The sequence below is a fragment of the Thamnophis sirtalis genome, unplaced genomic scaffold (assembly GCF_051295495.1).
Source record: "Thamnophis sirtalis isolate CommonGarterSnake01/CBP01778 unplaced genomic scaffold, rThaSir2_p1.2 scaffold_1, whole genome shotgun sequence".
Lineage (NCBI taxonomy): Eukaryota > Metazoa > Chordata > Lepidosauria > Squamata > Natricidae > Thamnophis > Thamnophis sirtalis.
The window spans coordinates 110703257-110727998 of NW_028261381.1; the positions used below are offsets into that span (position 1 = coordinate 110703257).

Sequence of the window (24742 nt, forward strand, 5' to 3'; positions counted from 1 at the left end):
GGCGAAATTCCATGAAAACAGGAGATATGGGAAGCATATACCGAATTTTACTTATGCAGTATTTGTTTATCCTATTTCTGCAGCCACTCATCTCAATTCAGCTGACTCTGGGTGGCAAACCATACTGCAACAATTAACCATAAAAAAGTTATAAATAATACATGCAGGCAAATGAAAATTATCATAATAATTACATAAAAATTAACAGTGCAAGGAGGTAATGGATTCCCCTACAATTTCAGGTCTCCGGGGACATAGCTAGGACTTTAGAATCTTATGAAAGGCTAACCAAGTCAGGGCCATCCTGAAGAAAGAATATTCCACTGGGCAGGGACTACCGCTAAGAAGGCAACACATTTGGTTTCCATCAGCCAATGTTCCTTGGCTGACAGGGCTCATAACATCCCTGATCTGTTAGGCCAAATTGGACCAAATTATTGGGAAAGGATGGTCCCTTAGATAATCTGATCCTAAGCCATGTTACTTAGTTATTCGGTTTCTATTGGATAGACGGGAAAGGGGCAAACTATTGTGTTGTATTGGAGTAGTTAAATTTTTGTATGAATTCAGACAACCGTAAGAATTGGGCGAAACTACTGTATTTTTCGGAGCATAATACACACCTTCCCCTCCCCTAAAAGAGCGTGGAAATGTTGGTGCATCTTATACACCGAACACAGCCATTTTTGGCCACCTGAAGCCCCACCCCTGGATCCCATTTTTGCAAAAAAACAGAGTCTTTTTTGCCTGCTGAAACCTGCAGAGTGCTCCTGGGGGCTGGGTAGGACAAAAACATTTTTTTCTTACTTACCTCTTAGAAATCTTGGTGCATCTTATACACCGGTGTGTCTTATAGTCCGAAAAATATGGTATTCAATAAAATACTCTCTATTCATTAAAAGCACAGGAAACTTGCTGGACCAGGCCAAGTCAGAAATGCATGCCTCTGATTCTAGAGATAGTATATGGATCAGATTTTACCAGCTTTGTGATCTTGAAATATGCCAGACTTCAGTTCCCATCATTCCCCACCATTCTGAAGTGCTCTAAGGCAGTGGTCCCCAACCCCCAGTCCGCGGCCCGGTGCCGGGCCGTGGAGTACCTGGCACCGGGCCGCGCAGCCATGATCGCTGCAGCTGGGTGCCGTGGCTCTTCTGCTGCGCCAGCCGCTCCCCTTCCAGCCGCTCGCCCAGCGCGCAAAGCTCCCGGCAGCGGCGCCACAGCTCCTCGAGGCGCCGGCAGCTCTCCTGGTTCTGCGCGCGCAGCTTGCGCAGGTCCTGTTGGCCCAGGCGGCCCCCTTCCAGCTCCTGCAGCGCCCGCAACTCAGCCTCGTATTGCTCCAGGCTCTGCGTGCAGCTCCAGCTCAGCACCAGCGCGTAGTCGGAGGCCAGCTGCCGCTTCTTGGAGCGCCCGGCCCGGAGGACGCGCGGGGCAGACAGCAGCGCGGCCGGCCGCTGCTTGCGCACTTCCTGCAGCCCTTCGTGCTTGGCCAGGAGCTGCTCCAGCAGCGCCTCCAGAGCGGCGCAGTCGGCCCACAGCCCCTCCAGCTGCTGCTGCCGCCGGGCCAGCTCGGGCTCCAGGCGGCGGAGACGCAGCTCTCCAAGTTGCGCGCTCAGCCTCTCCAAGCTCTCCAACTCGTGGCGCAGCGCGTCCCGCTCCAGCTCGCCTTGAGGTGATCTCAAAAAATAAGCTAGGTTGGATATGACTGGGATAAGATTTCCAGATGTTGACTTGGCTCAAGTCACCGGTTCCTTTTTCTTGCTGAATGAAAACTCCTGCATCATGGTTGTATGTAGGATGTATTTAGAAAAATTCAAGATGGGAACCATCTTGGTTTTTATGTGATGCAAATAAAAGAATAAATAGGCTTTTAATTTCATAGTCATAGCTATTACCTTGACATTTTCGATGTCACTCTGACACCCCTGTCCCAGATAATTTGGTGAATGGACAGAGAGGCTACCAGCTAGTAGTAGGCTGGCTTGAATGCACTTACTAAGAAAGGATTCACAGTGAATTCAATGAATAACATTTTTGGGTGATCATCAATCTGATGGGAGCTATATATCTATTGCAGCATTTACCTGAAAATTTAAAGGAAGTCCAGAAAGCGATTGCAATCTATTTGGCATATATTTACAAATACATATTGAAAATAATGCAACATCTAACATTTTATGATATATAAATGAAATATATATGATATATAAACAATCAATGTGTCGTCGCGAACAACGCCCCCCTACCCCTGCGCGCGCTCAGCGGGCCACGGTAAAATTATCACAGGCTGACTGGTCCGCGGTGATAAAAAGGTTGGGGACCACTGCTCTAAGGGAAATAGACATAATAGAGGTTTATAATCCTCCTCCCCCTTTAAAGAAGAAGCCATCACTGACCTGTTGACAGTAAATATCATGACAAAGTAATATATTCTTTTTATCAACCCTGACTCTCCCTACATCTCCCAGAACAGGGATGGGAAAACTGTCTCTCCATTGGACTGCATTTCAATTTCCAACATTTCTTAATGTTAGCAATGTGCCCAGGTTTTGCTGAGTTATATTTCAACATCTCGCATGTCATATATTTTCCATCTATAGTTTGACAAAGTGATGTCTCCCACCACAACATTATCTATTTATCTTCATTCTTTTAATTCTTATAACAATTCATTCTGATTGTTCTGGATTACCAGTAGGTAATGACTTAGGACCAGTTTTATGTCTTAGCCCAACTTACCCCAGAGGCTATTGTTGTGGCATTAAAAAAAAAAACTGGAAAATGAAGGCAATTCATTCCCTACAAGTAATCCTTGATTTATGACTATTTCTGTTACTAAAGGAAACATTTGTTAAGTGAATTTTGCCCCATTTTACGACCTCTTTTGCCACAGTTGTTAAGTGAATTACTGCAGTTATTAAATTAGTACCGTGGTTGTTAAGGGAACCTGTCTTCTCCATTGACTTTGCTTGACAAAAGTTCGCAAAAGGTGATCACATGACCCTGGGATTCCGCAACCATCGTAAATATGAGTCGGTTGTCAAGTACGGGGAATTTTGATCATGTGACCATGGGGATGCTGCAATGGTTGTAAATGTGAAAACGGCCATCGGTCACTTCTTTTCAGTGCTGTTGTAACTTTGAACGGTTCCTAAATGAACTGTTGTAAGTTGAGGACTATCTGGTTTCTGTTTTAAAGTGCACCTACAAAACACTAATTCAGTATGAAATTACACCTCTGGTGCTGAAGATGTGATTGTTTAGAGGCCTTTTGAGATCCATGATACAATGGGGACATGGTAGTTTAATTTTTTCAAATACATCCATAGGTATTCTGTGCTGTGGAAATAACCCACGCACACGCATTCAAAATTTGCCAACAACATTACCTCCCAGGGAGCACATAAACAGATGATATTTTTTTTTACAATTATGTGGACATGTTTTACCACAGAATCAGCCCACTGACTAAAATAACCCCTATGAATCACATAAAATAAATTACAGTTTTTGTAAGTAGGCGACAACTCTATATACACAGTGGAGACTGCATGGAGACAAAATGTCTTGGATTCTGTCAGACACATTATACATGGCCGTACTTTAGAAACACCAAACCTCACTACAGGAGCCTTTAAGTGGCATTTCAAATGAAAGGGTTTGTTGGGCCACCCTGTTGCTGCCTTCTGAAGCAACCTAAACAACACCTGTATGGCTCTTGGATGAGCTGATAATTGGACTACTGCAGTTAGAGAAATAGACATTTTTTCTTTTAAAGTAATATATTCAGTAAACAAGCTTTCAGTGTATTTGTTTTGTGTGTGTGTGTGTGTGTGTGTGTGTGTGTGTGTATGTATATATATATAATTTTGTCTGTCTTCCATTGTCATCATTTCTTATTCTGTTTACACTAATTTAACACCTTTGATTTTTTTTATGTAAATGCATCTGTGCGGATTTTATGTTTTTTTTGCCATTATTGTTGTTGCTGTGATTTTGGTTTCTGCTTTAAAAAACTTCTGTTCGGCATTAAACTTCTTTCTCGGTTTGTATTGCTCTTCATGTGTCTTCAACGTGTATCTTTTCTTTCCTTTCCTTCTAATTCTAATAAAAGACCATTTTAAAAGGATGTGGCCCTTAGTTTTGTATTAAAATCATATGTTAAAAACAAATGGGGAATGTGGTCTGTTTCATTTCAATAGCATGTGTGCCATAGCGCATTTAGGTTTTGTGTTAGTAAAATTTCTAAGAAGCCCAGTGTAGTATATGGCTGAATTAAGGAATATAGTCCATAGGTTTTAACTCCAAGAAATATAATCTCTTGAAATACTTAAGATATCATATTTTATCCTGATGATCTCCTGAGTGGAAACATCTCTTCTGGGATCTCATCCTCAAAAGAATAAACTTTAAAAATAAGTATTAGATAGGGAGGCATGAGGCGACATATATTGTACTATTATTATTATTTTTTGCTTCAGATAGAGAATGGCAGTCATTGCATAGTATGAATTTGAGGAATGTCTCACCTGAAGAGACATTAAATAGACTTTCAAATCTGAATTGAGAGAATACATCAGAGAGAGGGTTTACAGCTGTTTCAGTATCTCTTTGGGACATATACAATGCAAGATTAGAAGCTGCACCTTCAAAAGATTCAGAATTTCTGGACTCCATTAGTAACAGCTGCTTCCTAAAAAAAACTTTAAAACGAAGGCTTTCCCTTTTCCTTCACAGACCATCATAGATTCACAGAGATCTTTAAGGATTTCAAAATTGGCTATACACGAATCGAAACTAACAAGACCATTTGGAAAACTTCCTTATTTGGGCCAATGGCAATCATAAAGTACATTGTCCAGTAATGCCACTGCAAGTAGTCCTTGACTTACAACCATTCATTTAGTTCAAACAGCCCTGAAAAAAGTGACTTGTGACTTGTCATCACACTTATGACCCTCGCAGCCTTCCCATGGTCACAATCAGTGGTGAGATTCAGCCAGTTCGCACTTATTCGGGAGAACCGGTTGTTAACTTTCTAAACAGTTCAGAGAACCGGTTGTTGGAAGAAATCTTATTTTGTTTTTTTCCCACTTTACAGGGCTAATCCTGTAAGGAAGGCAGGAAGGAAACATTCTGGTGCTGTTTCTAGCCTAATCTTTATTGCCCTGCTTACAGAAACTGCCTCTCTGATTAACCCTTATTACATTGTAACAGCTAAGGTGAAGCGCCCATCATCCTGAGTGACGTTGAGTTGGCCATACCACACCGTAACATGACCACCGAGCCACACCTACCCAGCTGATCATTATGGCAGAGAACCAGTTGTTAAATTATTTGAAGCCCACCATTGGGTCACACGATCAAAATATGAGTTCTTGGCAACTGGCATGTATTTATGATGATTGCAGCATCTCAGGATTATGCACTCATGATCTGTGACCTTTCCAGCTGGGTTCCGACAAATAAAGTCAATAGGGGAAGCCAGACTCACTTAACGACTGCATGATTAACTTAACAACTGCAGTGATGTGCTAAACAGAAATTGAGGGGGGAAAGGTGAGAAAATCATCTGTAACTCTCTTTAACAACTGCCCTGCTTAGCAATGGAGATTCTGATTGAATCAATTCTGAGTTCAATTCTGATTGAAAATCAAGGACTACCTATACTTAAGCTACCGAGAAATTAAAAAACATAGAGGAATAGGACTCCTGAGATTAATTATGGTGTAGCTACAAAAATGGTCATCTTTTAGCAAAATATAAAGACAATTACAAAAGTTCCGTTTGAATTGCAAAGTGAATTTCTCTGCACTTTTAACCTTAACCTCAGATTGGTACAGCACTAAACATCATTTGGGTCTACAGTACGCTGAAGAATGTAAACAAAGACATTTTTCTTCTAATGGAGTTCAGATTTTATTTGATTATCCAGGGATTAGGGGAAAAGCCATTCTATGCATAAAAATATCTAATTTTGGATGGTACATGCCCAAAATAAAATACATAGTTTGCACAGAATAGCTGTTTAATGCTAGACAGAAATGGAAGGAGTGAAAAAGCCAAGCCAAGTTTGGCAGCTAATGGAAGTTTGGGGAGGCTCTGAAAAGATTGGGTTGAAGCAGGGGGGTGGATATACTACTCTAGGAATAGAAAAAAGTTGCTGATAAATACCCACTTTGCCCTACTTACCTTGTTCAGTTCTGTATCCCATGTACTCAGCCATGTATATTAGAAAAATCATTTCCAAAATTATCACTATACCACAAGAAATGTTTTTTTTAAAAGCTACTGCAACCTAACTATATGTTGGTCTTCTGAATCTGCTTGTAAAGTAAGGAAGGAAGGATAAATTAATTACTTATTTTGTTCTTTCTCTGTTTCCTAAACCCATGACTAATCCATTCTGCTGGACAGTCAACAAATTCCTAGATACAAAGAATTCAAAATAAGAGAAGAAGGCATTCGGAAAAAACTCTGTTACACACAACCCCCATTCTTATTTTCCAAGAAGATTAGAGAAACAAAGGCCAAGCTGAGTCTCCAATTCTTGACTGAGTCCACTTGTAAGATGTAAGAAATTCAGAATGAGAGGATTTCTTTCTCTCTTTCATGTAGTCGCTAAGTGCTTATATCTGGCACGTACTTCTATTCTCTGGCTGGCTAGCAGATCTTTAACATTCAATTCGCAAGCTGAGCTAATGATTGGGATCCAATTAAGGAAAGAAGGATGTACACCGATTTGGAGGGAAGAAAGCATTATAAAGGATATATAATGTGACTTTCAGGCCTGTCTGAAGCTAAGGCAATAAATTCTCGTGTGCTGTTATTTTGCGAGCAGCACCAGTTGCATGAGCTAAAATAGAAATGCTGAAGGTGGAAAGAAATAGCCTTTATAGGCATTGTGACCTCAGAACAATTATTGGGGACAGAATGCCTTGAAATGTTCTGCTTGAGTTTTCTCAAATTGAATTGGAGAGAGGCTCATCTCCTAGCCCAGGTAGGAACCGTGGTAATTCTTGAAAGCAGAAGAAGGAGGAAGAAGTGCCAAAGAATGCAGATCTTGCTGCTCCAAAGCCTGGAGGCTTTTAAAAGCAGGGCTTATTACCTAGCTGATTTTAGCCCTTTCTGTAATGCCAGAACAAAGCTTATTATGCCCGTTTCATCCAGTTTTTCCCTTCTGCTTGTTTGTGTCTGCTGGAGGAGGGAGGTGAGTTCATGGGGGGAGGGGGGGTGTATGTAGTAATTTTGTTACTATGTTAATTTTGTAAATTTTACAGGCAATTTGTTTTACTTAACTTTTATTCATTCCTTACCCCTCCCCTCCTGTCTTTTTAAAAATGGGTTTTGGAAAGCATATACTCATATAAGTGTGCCAGATATGAAAGTACTGGAGACAAAGAATCTTCAAAATCGCCAATTGGCATCTTAGGTTGACAATATGAGGGAGTCAGCAGGATTGCACAGGATTTTCCACCCCCCCCCCTCTCATTGTTTAATTTTTTCTCCTCTAGTTTGCCTTTGGGGAGTTGATAGCTGAATGATGGGACTCATTCCTTTGTAATGACTGCAATGAAAATGGTAGAGTGGTAGATTCTGCAATAATGGTAGAATCTTTATCCTGCTATGTAACCAACCAAGCCCTTGCTATGGAAGTATTCACTGAAATATTTTTATAAATATATATTTACTGAATATGTAACATTTAGTTTTGTATGTCACCTGTAGTTCTAAAGTAACCATTCTTGAGAATTGTGGGTGTTTACAAATGCCCTCGAGACATTATGAATCCATCAATGGGTCTGAAAGAACTTGATGTACAAGTTCATCACTATTTCACTAATTCAATGAAGTAAATCTGAGCCAGACGGGTAACTCTGGATGTTGATTGCAGCAACTGGAAAGGAAGGTGGAATGCAAATGCAGTAGAGGCTCTCGGAAGGGAGGAATATGGTCATTGCATCAAGGAAGATCCCGAGGGATGTAGGCATTTGCAGATTGGGAGGAAGAGTGCCCTAAAGCCAATGTTCCCTATTAATGAATATAATGGAATATGCCTAAGGGGAGTGAATTTGTACAAGACTTCCAAGTTGTCATTTTGGGACATACAGTGCAAAGAGATAACTGGGTTTCCTTACATGTTTGGATAAAATCAAGGGCACTTTGATCATATTTGTAAAGGCCATAAAATTGATACAGAAAATAGTTCCACAGGGAAGGCATGACCTTGATTAGCTTTCTGAGGTCCCAAGTAATGTTTATCTAGAGGAAATATAGGCTATTCCTGCCTCTTTTATCCCCACATGTGTCATCGCAACTACCTTTTGTTCCATAATTGGTCCTTGCCCCCCAGCTTCCGAAACTCACCAAGCAATCTGGCCTGTGTTACCAACTAATCACAAGATGAATTCATATCCTCGGCTTCTCCTCCCCTCCCCTCTCCCATTTTCCCTTTTGTTTGTTCCTCCAGGGAAAGTCACTGGCAGGCAAGCGTCTCACAGGCTTGATGCAATCTTCTTGACAACGTCGTCTGGGCTAGCTGTTGCTGACATCTCCGAAAGACCGCTGCACCCTACCACCACCTCCTCGGCCAAGGAAAGACATTGGGGGGCATACGGGTCACTTCGAGGGGCAAGGGGGGTGTAGACAAGAGAGAGCAAAGGAGAGAGATAGAACATTCAGACAATGAAAGAAACATAGGGAGGGAAAAAGACGCCGGGATGGAGACTCTGATCCAATGGGGGGGGGGTCCTCTTTCTGTAGTTTACATCGACACTTTTCTTATATCACTTTGTAATGGCACTGAGGTCTCCAACGATAAGACTCTGTTTCTAATTTGATTCCAGAGGAACACCATTGCTGTCTAAAGGAAGCAGAGAAAGAAAGAGAGCGAGAAAGGGCTATCAGTGTTATTTTACGTTCGATCCTAAGAGAAATTTAAGGAAAGGGCAGCTGGCTCAGATCAGTCTTCATAACGCAGGCGCTTTCTCCCACTCTTTGCTGCTACTGCTGCATGTGCACAGTTGTCTCTATCAGCCTTTCACATATCTAGGTAGGACCAGCATTTCATTCTGCTGAGCAGTAGATTAATAGTAATCTCTAACTTCACACGAATGGCTCAGATTTGGCATCCTTCCCAAAGCCATAAGATTTCCCTTTGTCTGCAGGAAGTGTCATGTGATGAAGAAGGTTGCCACCCTAGATCTTAAATGAAGATTAAAAAAAACGTAATCTAAGTAATTGGAAGGATCCTTTCTCCACACCCACCTGCAAATTTACTACAGATACACAAGTCATTTGTCTTCTAACTGTCTAGGTCTAATGAAATAATCGCTAGAATCTGCTTAGACTTGCGAGAAAAACTTGCCTTTAGGAGAAAATATGCATAGGAGTTTGTTTGGGTTTTTCTGTTTGGCTTTGTTTTTTGCCCTCATTCTTTGAAACACCTTTTCAAAAGATGTTTGCAAAAAGTGGCTTTAGCTCTTCACTGATAACCTTAGCTGTTCCAAATATGTTTTGGGATACTGCCTGCATGCTATGGCCAATAGGATCAGACTCTGAGCTCCATATGAGCAATTGAATCCCACTAGAGTTGATTTGCATTTTATATATGTGAAAAGATCATGTCCAGCAATATGGTCCAAATGTTATGCCAGGCGCCTACGACTTACATGATCTAGCTGTGGTACTGCAGCTGGCCAGGAATGGCATCCCTTCTATTTATTTCATAACCCCAGGAAAGTGTTTCGTAACCCAAAGAAAGTTTTTTAACAGATTGATTGAATCTCTTGTTTGCAACATACCACAACTGGTGGTCAGCTGCTTGTAACTTGGTTTATGACAAGTTGCACAGGTCTGATTTATACATCCATGTTTTAAAAGGTGACATTTGATAGGAGTGGAATATTTACTGAATTTTGCCCTTTCTTTGTTTATTTTCCCACCAGGCTTAGCCCACAATATTAGTCATGTAGAGTAAACATATTTGATTGAATATATAATACATGTTTACTGCATTGAGCACAATAAGCTAGAATCAGTGGTCAATTAAGCTATTAAAATCTTAGCTCATTTAAAATGTAATTATCCAGGAATAAATCGAGGTTCAATTGCTTGAAGAAAGAACATATTCCGAGATATTTTTAAAAAAAGAAAAGTCCATGTAAACACTTCAAACTGGAAATTTCAGAGTCTTATGCTTTATAAGTATCAGATTTCTTTTTTCACAATATGGCAAATGGGTGAAAATCTTGTGGGAAACTCAACCAGGAATGGAAATTATCCAACTAATTGCTCAAAATTGTGTCCAGTGGTTAGATCTGAGAGAAGGAAATTGTTTAAACCATATATTATTTGTGTAACTCCCCTAAATAAACTAAAACACCGAAAACCAGTTGCAATGGAAAGTGGTCTGTAGGTTGTGTGGACAAATGTTGGCTAGAATGTATATGGGGTCATACGAGTGGCCTTAGCAGCCTTCTTTTGAATTAAAGTGAGAATTCCGATAAACATGCGGTATGCATTCTAAATACATCATCTCATTTGAATGGAAAAGTGTCAGCACAACTATTTTTATTTATTTATTAATCACATTTAGAAAGCTGTCCAGTCAAGATGGGCAGACATATAAATGTGATCAATAAATAAATAAAAATGTTGATATTTTTGATCAACTTATTTTCCAAAGCACCAACGTCAGGACAAGAAACAATGGATGGAAACCAATCAAGGAGAAGAGAAGCAATCTGGAATTAAGGAGAAACTTCCTAAGAGTGAGGACAATTAAGGAGTGGAACACTTTGCCTTTCAAAGTTGTGGGTGTTTCATCACAGGAGGCTTTTAAGAAGAGACTGGATAGCCACTTGTCTGAAATGGTAATAGGGGGGTTGGAATAGAAGACCTCCAAGGTCCCTTTCAACTCTATTCTTATTGATTCTGACATATTTAGAATGCATACAGTTAACCAGAATTCTCACTTAACTTTAAAAGAAAGCAACTTTTGAAAACTGTATTATGAGGTACATGTGCACAGTTCCAGCTACAGATTTTTTATTGTGGCATGGGGATTCTTATTTATGTTTTGTTTCTTTACTGCTGCCTTCATTATCTATAAAATTCTACTATGCTGCCATTTGCCCTGTAAAAAGGCATTGTGATTATGTTTTTTTTAAAATCATGTTAAGCTGTATTTCTCAACTACTTCCATTTAGGGTAAAATGGGATAACCTTCGTGCAGTTGGGGGCCACATTTTATGCAGTCCAAAAATCGGATTGCAAAGACCACCACATTGTTTCTCCACATAGTAATAAAAATGTCAGGCTTGTTGTTGATGGGGGGAAAGAATAACAGAAAATTGATATGCTAAATACAGTGGAGACTTGTACACTGATTTTTAGTCTTCAGAAAATCAGGTCCAAATATTAGTAGTACCATCTTCAGAAGCTCTGGGGCACTTTAAAATGGGGCCAGAGTGACCCAGATTCATCAAAGGGTGAATGATTTAGGGCAGTGCAATCAGAAATCAGTTATTTTTTGTCCAAAAAGACTTGTAGAATATTCACAAGGAAGCTATAAAAAAGGAAAATAGAATAGAAGCAAAAGTCAAAACAATGAATTGCATGAATTGCAAGTATGTGACCTGGTTCAACATGTTTAAGGTCAGTTTGAGAAAGGAAAGGTCTGAAGAGCTTAAACAAAGGACTTCATGAACAATTTAGATTTAAGGACAGACCTGAAGAAAGAGGATATTATTTAGATAATGAGATAATTATTCATTTATGGGCACATAAACCTTGATCCTTTTCAATTAAGAATTTCCCCGATAACATGAAAGTGTTCTACAAGTTCCCACTCTAAGCTGCCTGTCAATTAAGTACAAACGAAATTTGCCAGGCACAAGTTTACTGTTTGTCAGCCAGCTTTTTAATGGCCATTTATTTCACAATTTCTTTCTCTCTCTCTCTCTTGTCTACTCAACTAATTAAATATCTCTTTTTGTCCTGAAATGCCTACTCCTAAATTCTACTATAGCATTAGAGATGCCATGGATGATAACCAGAAACAGACGTCAAATGTGAAATTTAGATTTACAGTGAGATAACTAATAATTCTTAAGCAAGTGACCTGATCCACTGGAAATATTTCATCAGGCTCATATGCCCGCACACAACTGAATTGCCTTATGTAAGTCAAAACTAGTCAGGTAGGTACATACCCAGGGAAAGAGAAGGAACCTCAAAGAACAGGGAATGTTAGGCTCTAAAGATAAGGGACTTAATCCGCATTTGAACGGGTTAGAAAATGATCTGTTATTGTTGTTGTCAAAGATGTAGCAAAGGTCTCACTATACCGAGTAACCTAATCATGGTTCTTCTGTCCCACAACTTGTACTACACCCACACACATACACACACAGTTTCTCTCTAACCTTCCTATCCATAATGTTATATTATTCTACAATTAAAACAATATATGCTGCCTCAGTTGAGATTCTTTCCTCAATTATAATCTTTCCCCATTTCCCTCTTGTTGTATAGATTGTGTTCTATCAATGCCAACTCACAGACAGACTTCCATCAGGATCAGGACCAACCTGGTCCTTCCGATCAACAGTTTTCTGTAGAACTTACATAAAAGGAGTAAGAGCGGTGAGCCTTAAGGCACCCCATAAGTGAACGCCGTGGCTTGATCACTTTCCCTATGTCAATACTGACTGGAACTTGCTACCAAAAATGGAGGAGAACCTCTGCAGAATGGTATTTCCATTCCCATACTCCACAACTAGTCCAGAAGGACAATGTGGTCAGTGATATTGAAAGCCACTGAGGAAATCAAGAGGCACTAAGATAAATGCACTTCTCCCATAACTTGAAAAACAAAGTCCAGTGGACTTTAAAAAAAAAAACACTTTTGAGACACCCCCATAAATCCATACACACTTTGGCACTATGATAAGCTGCTTGCCATTTATAGAGTTATATTTTGACAATGGAGTTTCCATCTGAGATGGAAAACTACTGCCAAGGCCCAATCAAAGAGGGATGGAGGATAGGGATATTTCTTTACCAAAACCACCGCAAACCTTCTTCTAGGTGATCCTTCTAGAGCAGGGTGTCAAACTCGTGTCGTCACGTCATCACGTGACGTATCATTACTTTTTTCACCTTCGCTAAAACATGGGTGGGCATGGCCAGCACGTGACACATCTGGCCCATGGGCTGCAAGTTTGACACCCCTGTTCTAGAGAAATTGCATGGGAAGTTGGTAATTTTCAAGGGTCCAATTGGCCTATTGAGGCCCCATACTCCCATCCTGCCATAGGTCTTTTTCTTGGACAGTGGCCATTTTTCCTTTGGCTTACAGCACAAATAGAATTGATCAACCACCAATGTTTACCTTCTCTGTTCTGGTAGGAAGAGTGACTTTGAGTCATATATTCCACAAAGTCACTATTCCTACTGGGCGCCAGTGGCCAGTGGAGTTGGTGGCAGACTCAGACAGTGAGGAGGTTGGGGCCAGTCCTGGAGTCTGGGGAAGTGCTCTGCGTTGAAGGCAGAGATGGGGCAGGAACATCCAACAGTTATCAGCTGCCTTCGGAGTTGGATATCAGTGGGGCAGAAGAACAGTTGGAGTCGGTTCCCAATGAGTGCATGCGCAGAGCTGTCAGGAGAAGGAACAGTTAAGGAACAAGGGCCAACTCGGGAGCAAAGGCACAGCTGGATGGTGAATGGCCCCTCCCATAGGGAATAAAGAGGTGAGAAAGGGAAAGGGAGATTGCAGGAGACAATTAGTTCAATTCATTAGGGTGTATCTGACTTCTTGCCAAATAATTGCAGCTACAGCGTGGTGTTTGGAAGATATCGGCCTGGCAACTCTCCAAGCCTGATAAAGATCTGTAGTTGTGAAATCTCATGAAAGACTGTTTGCCGGGGCATTGCTGGAGAGGAATTCCCTTTAACCTAAATGAAAGAGGTTTTATCGGGACGAGGAGTCTACTTCGTGATCTTGGGAAGCCTAAGTCAGAACACTGGTAACCTCCCATACCACATGCAATTCATTCTTTTCTTCTCTGGCCACTCTGCTCAGTGGCAGCATCTGTACTGCTATTGTTGCTCCTTGCTTTCTGGAGGACTCCATAGCTACAGGGGGCCTTCAGCAGAGGATCTGCATTTCGTGAGTGGAAGAAAAGAGCAAGGAGAACTCCCTTCCCTTTCCCCTAACAGCTGCAACAGAAACTGTGCTGTTGCCACCCACCAACTCACTATGAGAACAACAACAACATTGTCAGTTTCATTTCTGAGGTGCCCTTGGGGAGGCAATGGTTTCTCACATGGCAAGCTTTCCTCCTGGGAGAGTCTAACAGGAACCAAGAAACATTTCCACAAATGAGTTTTTGTGACATGACAGAGAAGCAGTGAAATACAAGAGCAAAGTACCACCACGTTCTCTTATTTCTTCTAGGATCACAGCATTACAGGTAAATCCTAGCTGGGTGTAAAACTTGGGTTTCAGGCATTCTCAATTGTGGCAAGAACATGGTGAAGCCCTTTCTAGAACATTTACTTCTTGAAAACTATGAACTACCTCTGCAGTAACTTGATCAGGTTATATATACACACCAGGGCGATGGTGGTGTGTGAGAGAGAATGAATATATAAAAAATTCTGGGGCAGAGCATTATTAAAATTTTAATTATTAAAATTTTATCAGTTATTAATCTTGACATTTGCTTTTAACGCAGCTCTGTTTTTAAAAGGAAACTGGCTCAGTATGTAGAAAAACAGTACATAATGTCTTCAAGCAAGGAGTTGAATACTTAAGAGTTGACTCTTAATCCTAAGAGTTGACTCTTAATCCTAAGAGTCAATAAGCATACTGATGAAATTTTAAAGGAAGTTCTGTTTAAGAAAGCTGTCCACAGGGCAAACTGGTCCTGAGCCAGTACAATTCAATACAATACAATAGCAGAGTTGGAAGGGACCTTGGAGGTCTTCTAGTCCAACCCCCTGCCTAGGCAGGAAACACTATACCGTTCCAGACAAATGGCTATCCAACATCTTCTTAAAGACTTCCAGTGTTGGGGCATTCACAACTTCTGGAGGCAAGCTGTTCCACTGATTAATTGTTCTAACTGTCAGGAAATTTCCCCTCAGTTCTAAGTTGCTTCTCTCCTTGATTAGTTTCCACCCGTTGGTTCTTGTTCTATCCTCAGGTGCCTTGGAGAATAGTTTGACTCCCTCTTCTTTGTGGCAACCCCTGAGATATTGGAACACTGCTATCATGTCTCCCCTAGTCCTTCTTTTCATTAAACTAGACATACCTAGTTCCTGCAACCGTTCTTCATATGTTTTAGTCTCCAGTCCCCTAATCAGCCAGTTGTTAGCCAACAAATGTCTTGGTGAACCTGCATATCTTTTGTTGCTAAAGAAAGAAAAGAATAAGTATAGCCTAGGAGAGTTTTATCAGAGAGGTGCTTCCACTGAGAATACTTCTAGCCACAGTCTGGAAGTAAACCACTTGGTACAACCACAAGCAACACACACACACATACACACATACACACTATCATAGATGTACTGATTGGATGGTCTTGGGAAGTAATATAAATTCCTTAAATTGGGTCTTGGGGCTCATAGTCCGTGTGGCATTTCAACAACAGAGTTGCCAAAGCCCCACTTAGCAGTGTGAGAATTGGATAGCTACCCTTCTGCACAGAGATTCCTGAAGAATAACTCCAACCAGCAGCACATTTCATCCCCTCCTAAGTTTCTCCAGAGTGACAGAAATAGCATATGGCCCCAACTGCAATTCTTGGCGTATGAAGAGGACTTTTATAAAACAGTATCATTTCTCAGAATTTTGGATTTCAAATGCATGTTTAAACTAAATTATTTGACATGATTTATCAAACGGGCATTTAGAATGAAAGACTAATAAGAATGCCACTTCTAGTATTAGAGAATTTCAAATAGCATGTGTGTGTATGTATGTGTGTGTGTGTATATATATGCAGGTTTTGGTGTATTCAGGTCTTTTCCCATGTAAGATTGAAAGTATCTTGGCGACTTGGTATCCCACTTGTCATCTTCAGGCTGGTGTCTTCGGCCTCGTTTCTGTCCGATACACCAAAACCTGCATACACCAGTGAAAATCTACGAAAACACACACACACATATATATGTGTGTGTGTGTGTATGTATATACATGTATATACGTATATACCTATATATGTATATGTATGTATATGTATTCGCAGATTTTCACGGGTGTAAGTATGCTGTATTCAGGTCTTTTCCCGTGTAAGGTTGAGAGTATCTTGGTGACATTTCAACAAGGTCCCACTCACCATCTTCAGACTGGTGCCTTCAGCTTCGTGCTTGCCGTCTTTCTATAAAGAAAACACACACACACACACACACACACACACACACACACACACACACACACACACACATATATATATATATATATATATATATATATATATATATATATATATATCCAATATATCCTCACTCTACAGCAAATTAGCCACATCAAAGTTCCATTTACCAGCTCAATCTCACCCAGATCCTTCTGAGTATCTCTTCCCCTTTTCATGATCACTTGCAACTTTAGGAACAGTTAAACAAAAACTTTTGTATGTTACACGGTATTTACATGAAGGAATTGAATCATTATACTATTTAGCTCATGATATGGCATAAACCATAAGCCACTCGTGTCTGAGGATCTGATGGCTGATGACGACAATGACAACGACTTAAACTGTGCCCTAATTAGACTACATAAGATGATGTAACTTGTAACTTTTTTCACACACTGCAAAGCTCTAAGCAGAAATAGGAACCTGTAGGCCAGGATTTGTTAAACTGCAACTCCCATCATCATTGGTCCTGCTAGCTGCAGATGGTGGCCCCATAATATTTACGGAGTCAGAGATTCCTCACTTCCAAAAAGTCAACGGTTGGCCTTCAGCAATTAAATCTTTCTCATTGAGAAGAGGAAGCTCTCTCCTTAGGCAGTGTTTATCTTCCTTACGTTCAAGCTGTTTATTATACACATATTTTCCCTTATTTTTCCATTCAAGGTTATCTAGTTTTTCTCCAAATGCCTCTCCTTAATAGAAGGGCAAGTTGCCCAACAGAGACCTTGTCTAGCCTCTGAATCCTGCAGTAGAGCAAAGGCAGCTGCTGGCCAGTAAGCAATTTTGGTTATCAGCAGACAGAGACATGTATGGATGATTTACTCTTTGGCTCCTTTAGGTAGTGTATCCCCCAGGCCAGCTGGAATGCACCAATACACAGCTGTGCCTCCCACTCCAAGCAACTGGGTAGCAGACCGTCTGCTTTGGAGCTGCAGGAAGAATTGAATGTGTACAGCAACAACACAGATCAACCATCCGAGCATCTGTGGTTTCCACCTTCATTCTGCGGATAAATTAGCTCACTTCCCTGAAATCTGGGCATGTTGATGATAAAAAGCATATCATGTTGCAATAAAATAAAATAGAATAGTATAAGGCCTTGGACGTGTTCTTTTCAAGGAGCTAAACTTGTATGTGTTCCAATTTACTCCTTTTTCATCATCGGGGAGAGCTTCATTATCACGCTTCCTTTGCTCCCTGATTTTGTGCACATCCTTCAACACAAGCTGATGTTTCTGCTGCCAGCAAAAAAAAAAAATGCTTACCTGTCTTCTTAAGTTAGAAAGCAGCAAACTCGTAGAGCCTTGGAAGCTTTGAGATAAATCGAAATGGATCCAGAATTCTGAATGTACGTGACATTTCAGATGCCCATATTTTGCAGAGATCTAGGATTTGCTTTGTGCTTTCAAACAACCGTCTCTGAACTGGTATCCTTAGGATATAATGAAAATCCTCGCTGCTTTAGTGCCAGCGTGTTTAGAAGACATCGGACTGGAATAGATTGTTTTAAACTTAACCAACAAGCCAGGGCAAGTGATGATGTGCTCAGTGCCATGTTTTTCAAACATTCATCTACTCTTTCTACAATATGTCCTTGTCTTGGTGTGGGTTTTTAAAATAGATACAGGGGAGTCTTGGGAGCGTTCAGTCCTGCCTTGTTTTGTGTGCCTTTCTTCTTAATCCCATGCTTACTGAGTTTCCTTTAAAGGAAATGGAGGAGTACATTTTAGCACATCTGTCCCTAAATCAAGCAAAATCGTGCAAAAATGCACATGTGCCATATTCAGATGTGCCCCTGTGTCTTACAGGGAATAATTTTTCTGCTCCAGGCACTGAATCCTAACTCAGAACTGAAGTTGTTGACCCACTGTGTTCGATAACTTTCAGCTCCATTAATCAAAAAGTGTTCTATATAAATAGTAGCTCCATCTAAACAATATGGGAAATTTGAGTAATTTTTACAAAGGTTGGGTTATACTGTGCTTTCCGTGACTTGGTACATATTACGCAAACCCACATAAGGCAATTATGTTATGTTTGGGTTGTGAGAATCCAATCAACCAAGTAAATTCAATCAGCCAAGATTAAAAATGACCCACATTAGCATGTAGCACAATTGTGATGGCCAACTTGCTTCATCTTTCATTCTATCCAGGGAAATGTTTTCAAATTTCACTAAGCCCTTCAAAGATCATGATGATGATGGCCTTATCCATTTAGTTATGTCCAACGCTTGATGATTCTGGGGCCAGGTCTCTCCACATCTAATCTGGCATTGTTTATTTGAGGCATTTTTAATGCTCTGGTTGATATCAACTTTGATGGTGTCCAGCCATAGTGTTCAACAGCCTGTTTTCTTTTACTGCTACCTTCCAAACATAGATGCTTTCTCCAGTGAATGACGTGGTGAAAAGACACAGTTTTGTGATTTTTTTCCTTCGACTTACATGCCTGGTATTATGCACTCCAGTACTTGCTTGTTGGTCACCTTTGCTGTCCAAGGAATATCCATGAGTCTTCTGCAGCATCACAACTCAAATGAGTCCATTTTCTTCCTGCCTTGCTTTTTCAAAGTCCACCCTTTAGAAAATATCAATGTTTTAGTGACTGAAACATGCCTTATAATTGTAGAATTGTAAGCCAGCCAGACCCTTTGGTTGAGTTGTGCAGCTATAGACATTGAATAAATAGAGAAATAAATAAATAATGATTCCATTCTTGATATTTCCTTACTTCTTTGTGGCAAGGGTATAATGGAAACAATAGTCTCCCCAGGACACATTAAATCAACAGCCACAAGCTAGAATGTCCTAATTCCTTTGTTTGAAAGGCAGTAACTAGCTGGAAAGCTTGTTCTTTGATTGAAGCACTCCTGCAGCTTAGATTTTTCTCTTTACTTCTTCTTACTCCAAACATAAATATAAGAGTCTTTAACTTCAATTCACTTTTCTTCCCCTTTCATATTCTAAACAGCATCCCTTTGGAATAATTATCGCCCTCCTTTTTGGCATCCTTTAAAATATATATAAACATCAAATCTGCTATTACTTTAAAATCACCTTTCAGTTGGTTTTATGTAAGCATCTTCATCTTTGAACACTACCGAGGGCTATTTTCTGAGGTTAAATGGAGTATCCTTCTTCTTTCTGTCCCGCAAAACTGGATTTGTCTTTGATAGATATGGCAAAAAATTCTGTAGAGAGAACTTGGGGTGGGGGTGGTAGAGAATGAATGAAGTTATCAATTTTGTGTAATCAAGGGCCCACTTCCCTTTTATGTATACTAGTGCCCATAAGCAGCTGTTTTGTTGCCATGTTAGCTTTTTTTTAACCTCCTGCAGATAATCCTTGAACAAGAGTAAGAAAAAAGATGAAAACTGCAATATCATGTGAGAGGAGAAATCATATGTGAAAGATATTCCATTTACTATATAATCAAACATAACTTTATTCCTACCCTGCCTAGCAAAGCTTGATGGTTCTCTCTATGAATTGTGTGGATATCACTTGTCAGATTACTTTATCTATATTTAGTTTGCTCATAATATTTTTTCAATCACTTCAAACCTATCAAGTGGTTGGTTTTTTCAGCTAAATCTTCAAACTGGTCATCAGAAAATTGGCTACCTTGTCTAAATCTGTCCCATTCTAATTAATGTTTCAGTTGTTTTATCTGGGAATTCTATGGGTTAACCATATCAAAAATACAGATTATGGAGAAATATTGTTTGAACACATAGAGAGCTATGCAGTTTTTTAGTTTTCTTTTTCCAGTCTCCCAAAGTGGCAAATGACTCAGCCATTCAGGATGATGTTTAGTAGCTGATCTGAATCCCTCCTTTCAATCTGGAAATATATATGTAAGGCTTCCACATCCAGCCCCTGAGTATCTTTACTCTTATTTCCTAGAAACTGTCACAAATCTCCAAATGTCATTTCAATTGCCACCCATCAGTAACTCAGCAAAGATCCTACTAAAACCAGGGCAAACATTTTTTTTCCCCTTCTGGAATGAAAAAAATGTATAGCTAAAGTAATAAATAGAGATCAGTTGCCGTCCAGAACCACAAAATCATTGGGTCTTGTGAATGGTTCTCCCTCCCACTGGTTATCCACTAACTTGACTCTTGAAATCTTGATTTTATCACAATTAGATATTAAAAGCAAGCAAAACAACAATAGGCTGTTTTGCATTATGAAAGTAAATCAGAAATACATGATTGCGCAGTGCCTTTATTAGAACAAACCAAAAGAATGGCCAAGTTTCAGTATTCTTCTTCAGAACTTTATCAAGGAGATAGCAAAAGATGGGCAGGAGGAACGAAGACATTGTATGGTAGGCCAGGTGTTTTAGTTATGAGATTTCATGTTTAGTGTTTAGAAACTGCAGACAATGCAGTTACGTCCAATTATTGTTACAAAAACAGTGATAGCTGTGTTGCTCTAAAAAAAAAATCCAAAATGTCAGTAGGACAATAGGTTTGAAGAGCCAACTAAAATGGGAAAAAGGTCCTGGAATATCTGCAACCTCAGAGAACTAACTGCCCCAGAGAAGCTGATTGAGATCCAGAGTGCTAAGTAACCATCTACAATAAGAATTTGTGGGTGAAGTGGACAATTCGTCAGCACCTTCCCCTTCAATTTAGCAGTACAAAAGTTATGTTTTTATCATAGTCTTTGGGGAAACTTTCTTCTCTATGCAGGTTAGAGCAACCCTTGCCAGCTTGCTCATAATATTCCAGCCAATGTTTGTGTGCAAGTTACAAAAGAATTGGCTGCCAACAGTGTCCAAGGTTTGCTGTTTGAAAACAAAAGAGGCTATGTGAAGAGATACATCAATGGGAGAGACTGCTTATCTCGCATAATTAACAATGCAGTGCTTTGATATTCTGTACCAGAAATTATTGCTTGCGGGAATGCCAAACAAGCTTCTCCCATATCCACCTTTTGTTCTGCTACAGTGTCCATGTGCATCTTCTATTAATAAGGAAACATCTTGGTATTGGTAAGTCTCTCATTAGGAGGCCACCACTTAAAACACATTCTTGTTCCTTTAAAATCAAAGCAAACTAATGCAATGGCCTTACACTCCCTACCAAAGGAAGTACAGAGTAGCACTCCCATTTCTTCCCTTCCTTTCTTCATTTTCCAGAAAGGCAGCTGTGTTACTATATTAAGATAGTTTGCCATGGCTTTGTTACTAGGCAATCCTAAATCAAACTCTAAAGTCAAAGCAGAGCACAAGCCACTCCCTTAAGCCTTTCCTATGCTTTGGTCTGAAATTTAGCACTGGCAAACAGCCTTCTTCAAAAATCTCTCCAACTCCCCATATAATTCTGCCAGATCATTAGGCTAACAGCTGGCCATATCGCCCTTGCAGTCCTTCAAAACAGACAGCACAATATTTCTAGAAAATTGCTTTCACTCCAAGCCAACCTTTGGAGCCTAAAGTTTTCCATCAGTCTCTTCTCAAAAACCTAATATTTGACTTGGGGTCGCATAACAAACTCAACCCCAAACTCAACCCAGTAGCTGGGTTCTCATTACGTATGATGCTTGAATGAAACATATTCACAACCCAGATGCTAAGCATTCTCACAACAGACTGGACCATAAACCCATTTCAGCCTTTACATGAGCTTATAACTCTCTTCCACAACCCTTATTTTTTGCAAAATTATATCTAGAAATGATACAGAAAAAAGTCTCTTCTCATCCCATGGGTGGTAAGTATCTTCCTCAATGTCAGGTCCTCTACCAGACTTTGAGGGTTTTGCACTGTGTCTTAGGGGTTCCTAGCACTGCACTCTTCTGGACAGATAAATCTGATATAGTTCCTGGGATCTATTGGAACCATTTTCTCAGCTGGAGAGGAACAGCCCCAAGTCCTCCTACCACCACAGGGATCACTTTGATCTTTCCTTATTCTCTCCTCTTCTTCCTACAGATCCTGGTACTGCTCTAGCTTCTCATACTTTTTCCTCCTGATGCTGCTGTCACTCAAGATCACTACATCACCTCTGATGTCTTCTTGTCCTTGTGTACTACTACAGTGTCTGGTTGATTGGCCAGTACTTGTACCAATTCTTGGGACACACACACACACGTAAAGGTTCCCCTCACACATGTGTGCTAGTCATTCCTGGCTCTAGGGGCAGTGGTCATCTCCATTTCAAAGCCAAAGAGCCAGCGCTGTCCAAAAACATCACGGTGGTCATGTGGCCGGCATGACTAAATGCCAAAGGTGTATGGTGGTCCCTATTTTTCCACTTGTATTTTTATGTGCTTTCCACTGCTAGGTTGGCAGAAGCTGGGACAAGTAATGGGAGTTCACTCCAGTACGCGGATTTGAACTATCGAACTGCCGACCTGTTTCATTGATAAGCTCAGCATCTTAGCCACTGAGCCACTGCATCCCTATACATATACATATAGATATACATATAGATATACATATGCATATAGATATACATATACATATATGTTGTATTTGTGCTGTTGACTTTAAATATATATACATATATGTACGCATACTCATACACATATACTAGTAGCTTTGTGAAAGAAGGTTGGCTACTGCTTAAAACCAAGTTCCTCCTTAACAAATTTGCCAGAGACTTGAGGGAGGGGTTAAGGTAAGTGTCCCTTTCATCAAAAGCATGTTGATGGGAAAGTTTTTTTCCCCAGATATGAGGAAATGGGAGGATCTAGATGCTGGGATTTCTAGAACCTTATCAATCTATTTTGTAATTTTGGAAGCTAGCAAGGAAGACAGGAGGGAAACTCCAATGTCAGTGCATATTCTACACTGCCTTCCTTCAACTTTTGGAGATGTTTACCTTAACAGAATGGGAATTGCTACATACTGAGATGTGGCATTTCTCCATATTTTAGTATTGTATGACAAGTTTTATAAAGGTCTGATAATGAAATTTAGGACTTGAGATTTTATTCCCAAATTGGGTGGAGCAAATATAATTCTTATCTTCTGTTGCTTCTCAGAAACCCCTGCCAATGGAGAGAAATACAGCCTAAAATTCTAAATGTTCCTATTTTACCACCTTGTGGGATGTGAGAAGATATTTTAAGGACTCTTCTTAAAGAATCTTGTTCTATATTTTATAGATTTCCTTACAGAAACTTAGGATTCTAAAGAAGATTAATGATATAAGTAAGAGTGTGTGCCAAATTTTGTCCCCTTTCCCACTTTCTGTCCAGAATACAAACACATTTTTGGCAAGTGAAGTGAGAATCCTTGCAAGCAAAGCTGATGTTCCTGTTGAGGTCCAGATGGTGCATATTTGGAGGTTAGACATTCAGCTCAGTGATAAAAAACAGAAAGCTGCCAGCCAAGAAATGTAATAACTTCTCCCATCTCAGGATTGGAGACCAGCTGGGCTCTCTGCTAGTAGCACAGGTGGAAGAAAGATAGCCAGGAGAAGGTGACATTAAAATAATCGGAATTGGTCACAGCGATGTTTGGTGGAGAAAGGAGAGAAATCATTTTTACAGTTCTGTTCTAGTTGTTTTTAAAATGTCATTTGTTCTAAAGGGTCTTAGGGAAACATTGCCATGTCTTTTTTTTAAAAAAAAAAATTGTTTGCATTAGTTTTATTATCGACTCCAAGCTTCATTATGCACCATATCATTGAAAGAAAATTTGAAGTCATATCAAATCAGCTGCCAAGATTATGGTTTGTTATTAAGCTCCCATACAAGATCATGAAAAAGCCAACAACCCCAGAATCTTTGAAATTGATGGAGAAGACTCTCACATGGCAAAGGTCTCGCTTCTGAGCCACATACACATAGCTGTCCCATTCTATGAGATGGCCATGTACAAAGAAGGACTGGGAATATCTCCCTTTCTACTTTTCTCTCAGACTTTACAACAACCTGTAGTGCTGAGATCATCTTTCCTGCCCCTGTTTTCTCTCTGAAAGAATGCAGAAGGCAAGCCATATTGTCACTCATATGGTCCACCCTTGGCTTACAATTCCAATCAAAGCAGCTTTAACATAGCCGAAGTGGCGCAGTGGTTAAATGCAACACTGCAGGCTACTTCACCTGACTGCAGTTCTGCAGTTCAGCTGTTCAAATCTTACCGGCTCAGGGTTGACTCAGCCTTCTATCCTTCCGAGGTGGGTAAAATGAGGACCCGGATTGTTGGGGGCAATATGCTGACTCTGTAAACCGCTTAGAGAGGGCTGAAAGCCCTATGAAGCGGTATATAAGTCTAACTGCTAACTGCTACTGCTATTTTGATACCCTGTTTCCCTGAAAATAAGACCTTTCCAGATAATAAGACCAATCAGG

At 40.2% G+C, this 24742-nt stretch overlaps 1 protein-coding gene across 5 annotated transcripts in view; it reads left to right on the forward strand.

Annotated features, from left to right (window-relative positions):
• The window catches only part of RGS6 (regulator of G protein signaling 6), a 279182-nt gene that overhangs the window by 232062 nt on the left and 22378 nt on the right, over nucleotides 1-24742 (forward strand). For 4 of the 5 annotated variants that reach the window (XM_087721775.1, XM_087721784.1, XM_087721793.1 and 1 more), the window contains one exon: nucleotides 8471-10390. The exons of the other annotated variant lie outside the window; for it this stretch is intronic. In XM_087721775.1, coding sequence (XP_087577901.1) covers nucleotides 8471-8521 — 51 coding nt within the window. In that variant the 3' untranslated portion in view covers nucleotides 8522-10390. Of the gene's footprint in view, nucleotides 1-8470; nucleotides 10391-24742 lie in introns of those variants that run through there. 5 annotated transcript variants of the gene reach the window in all.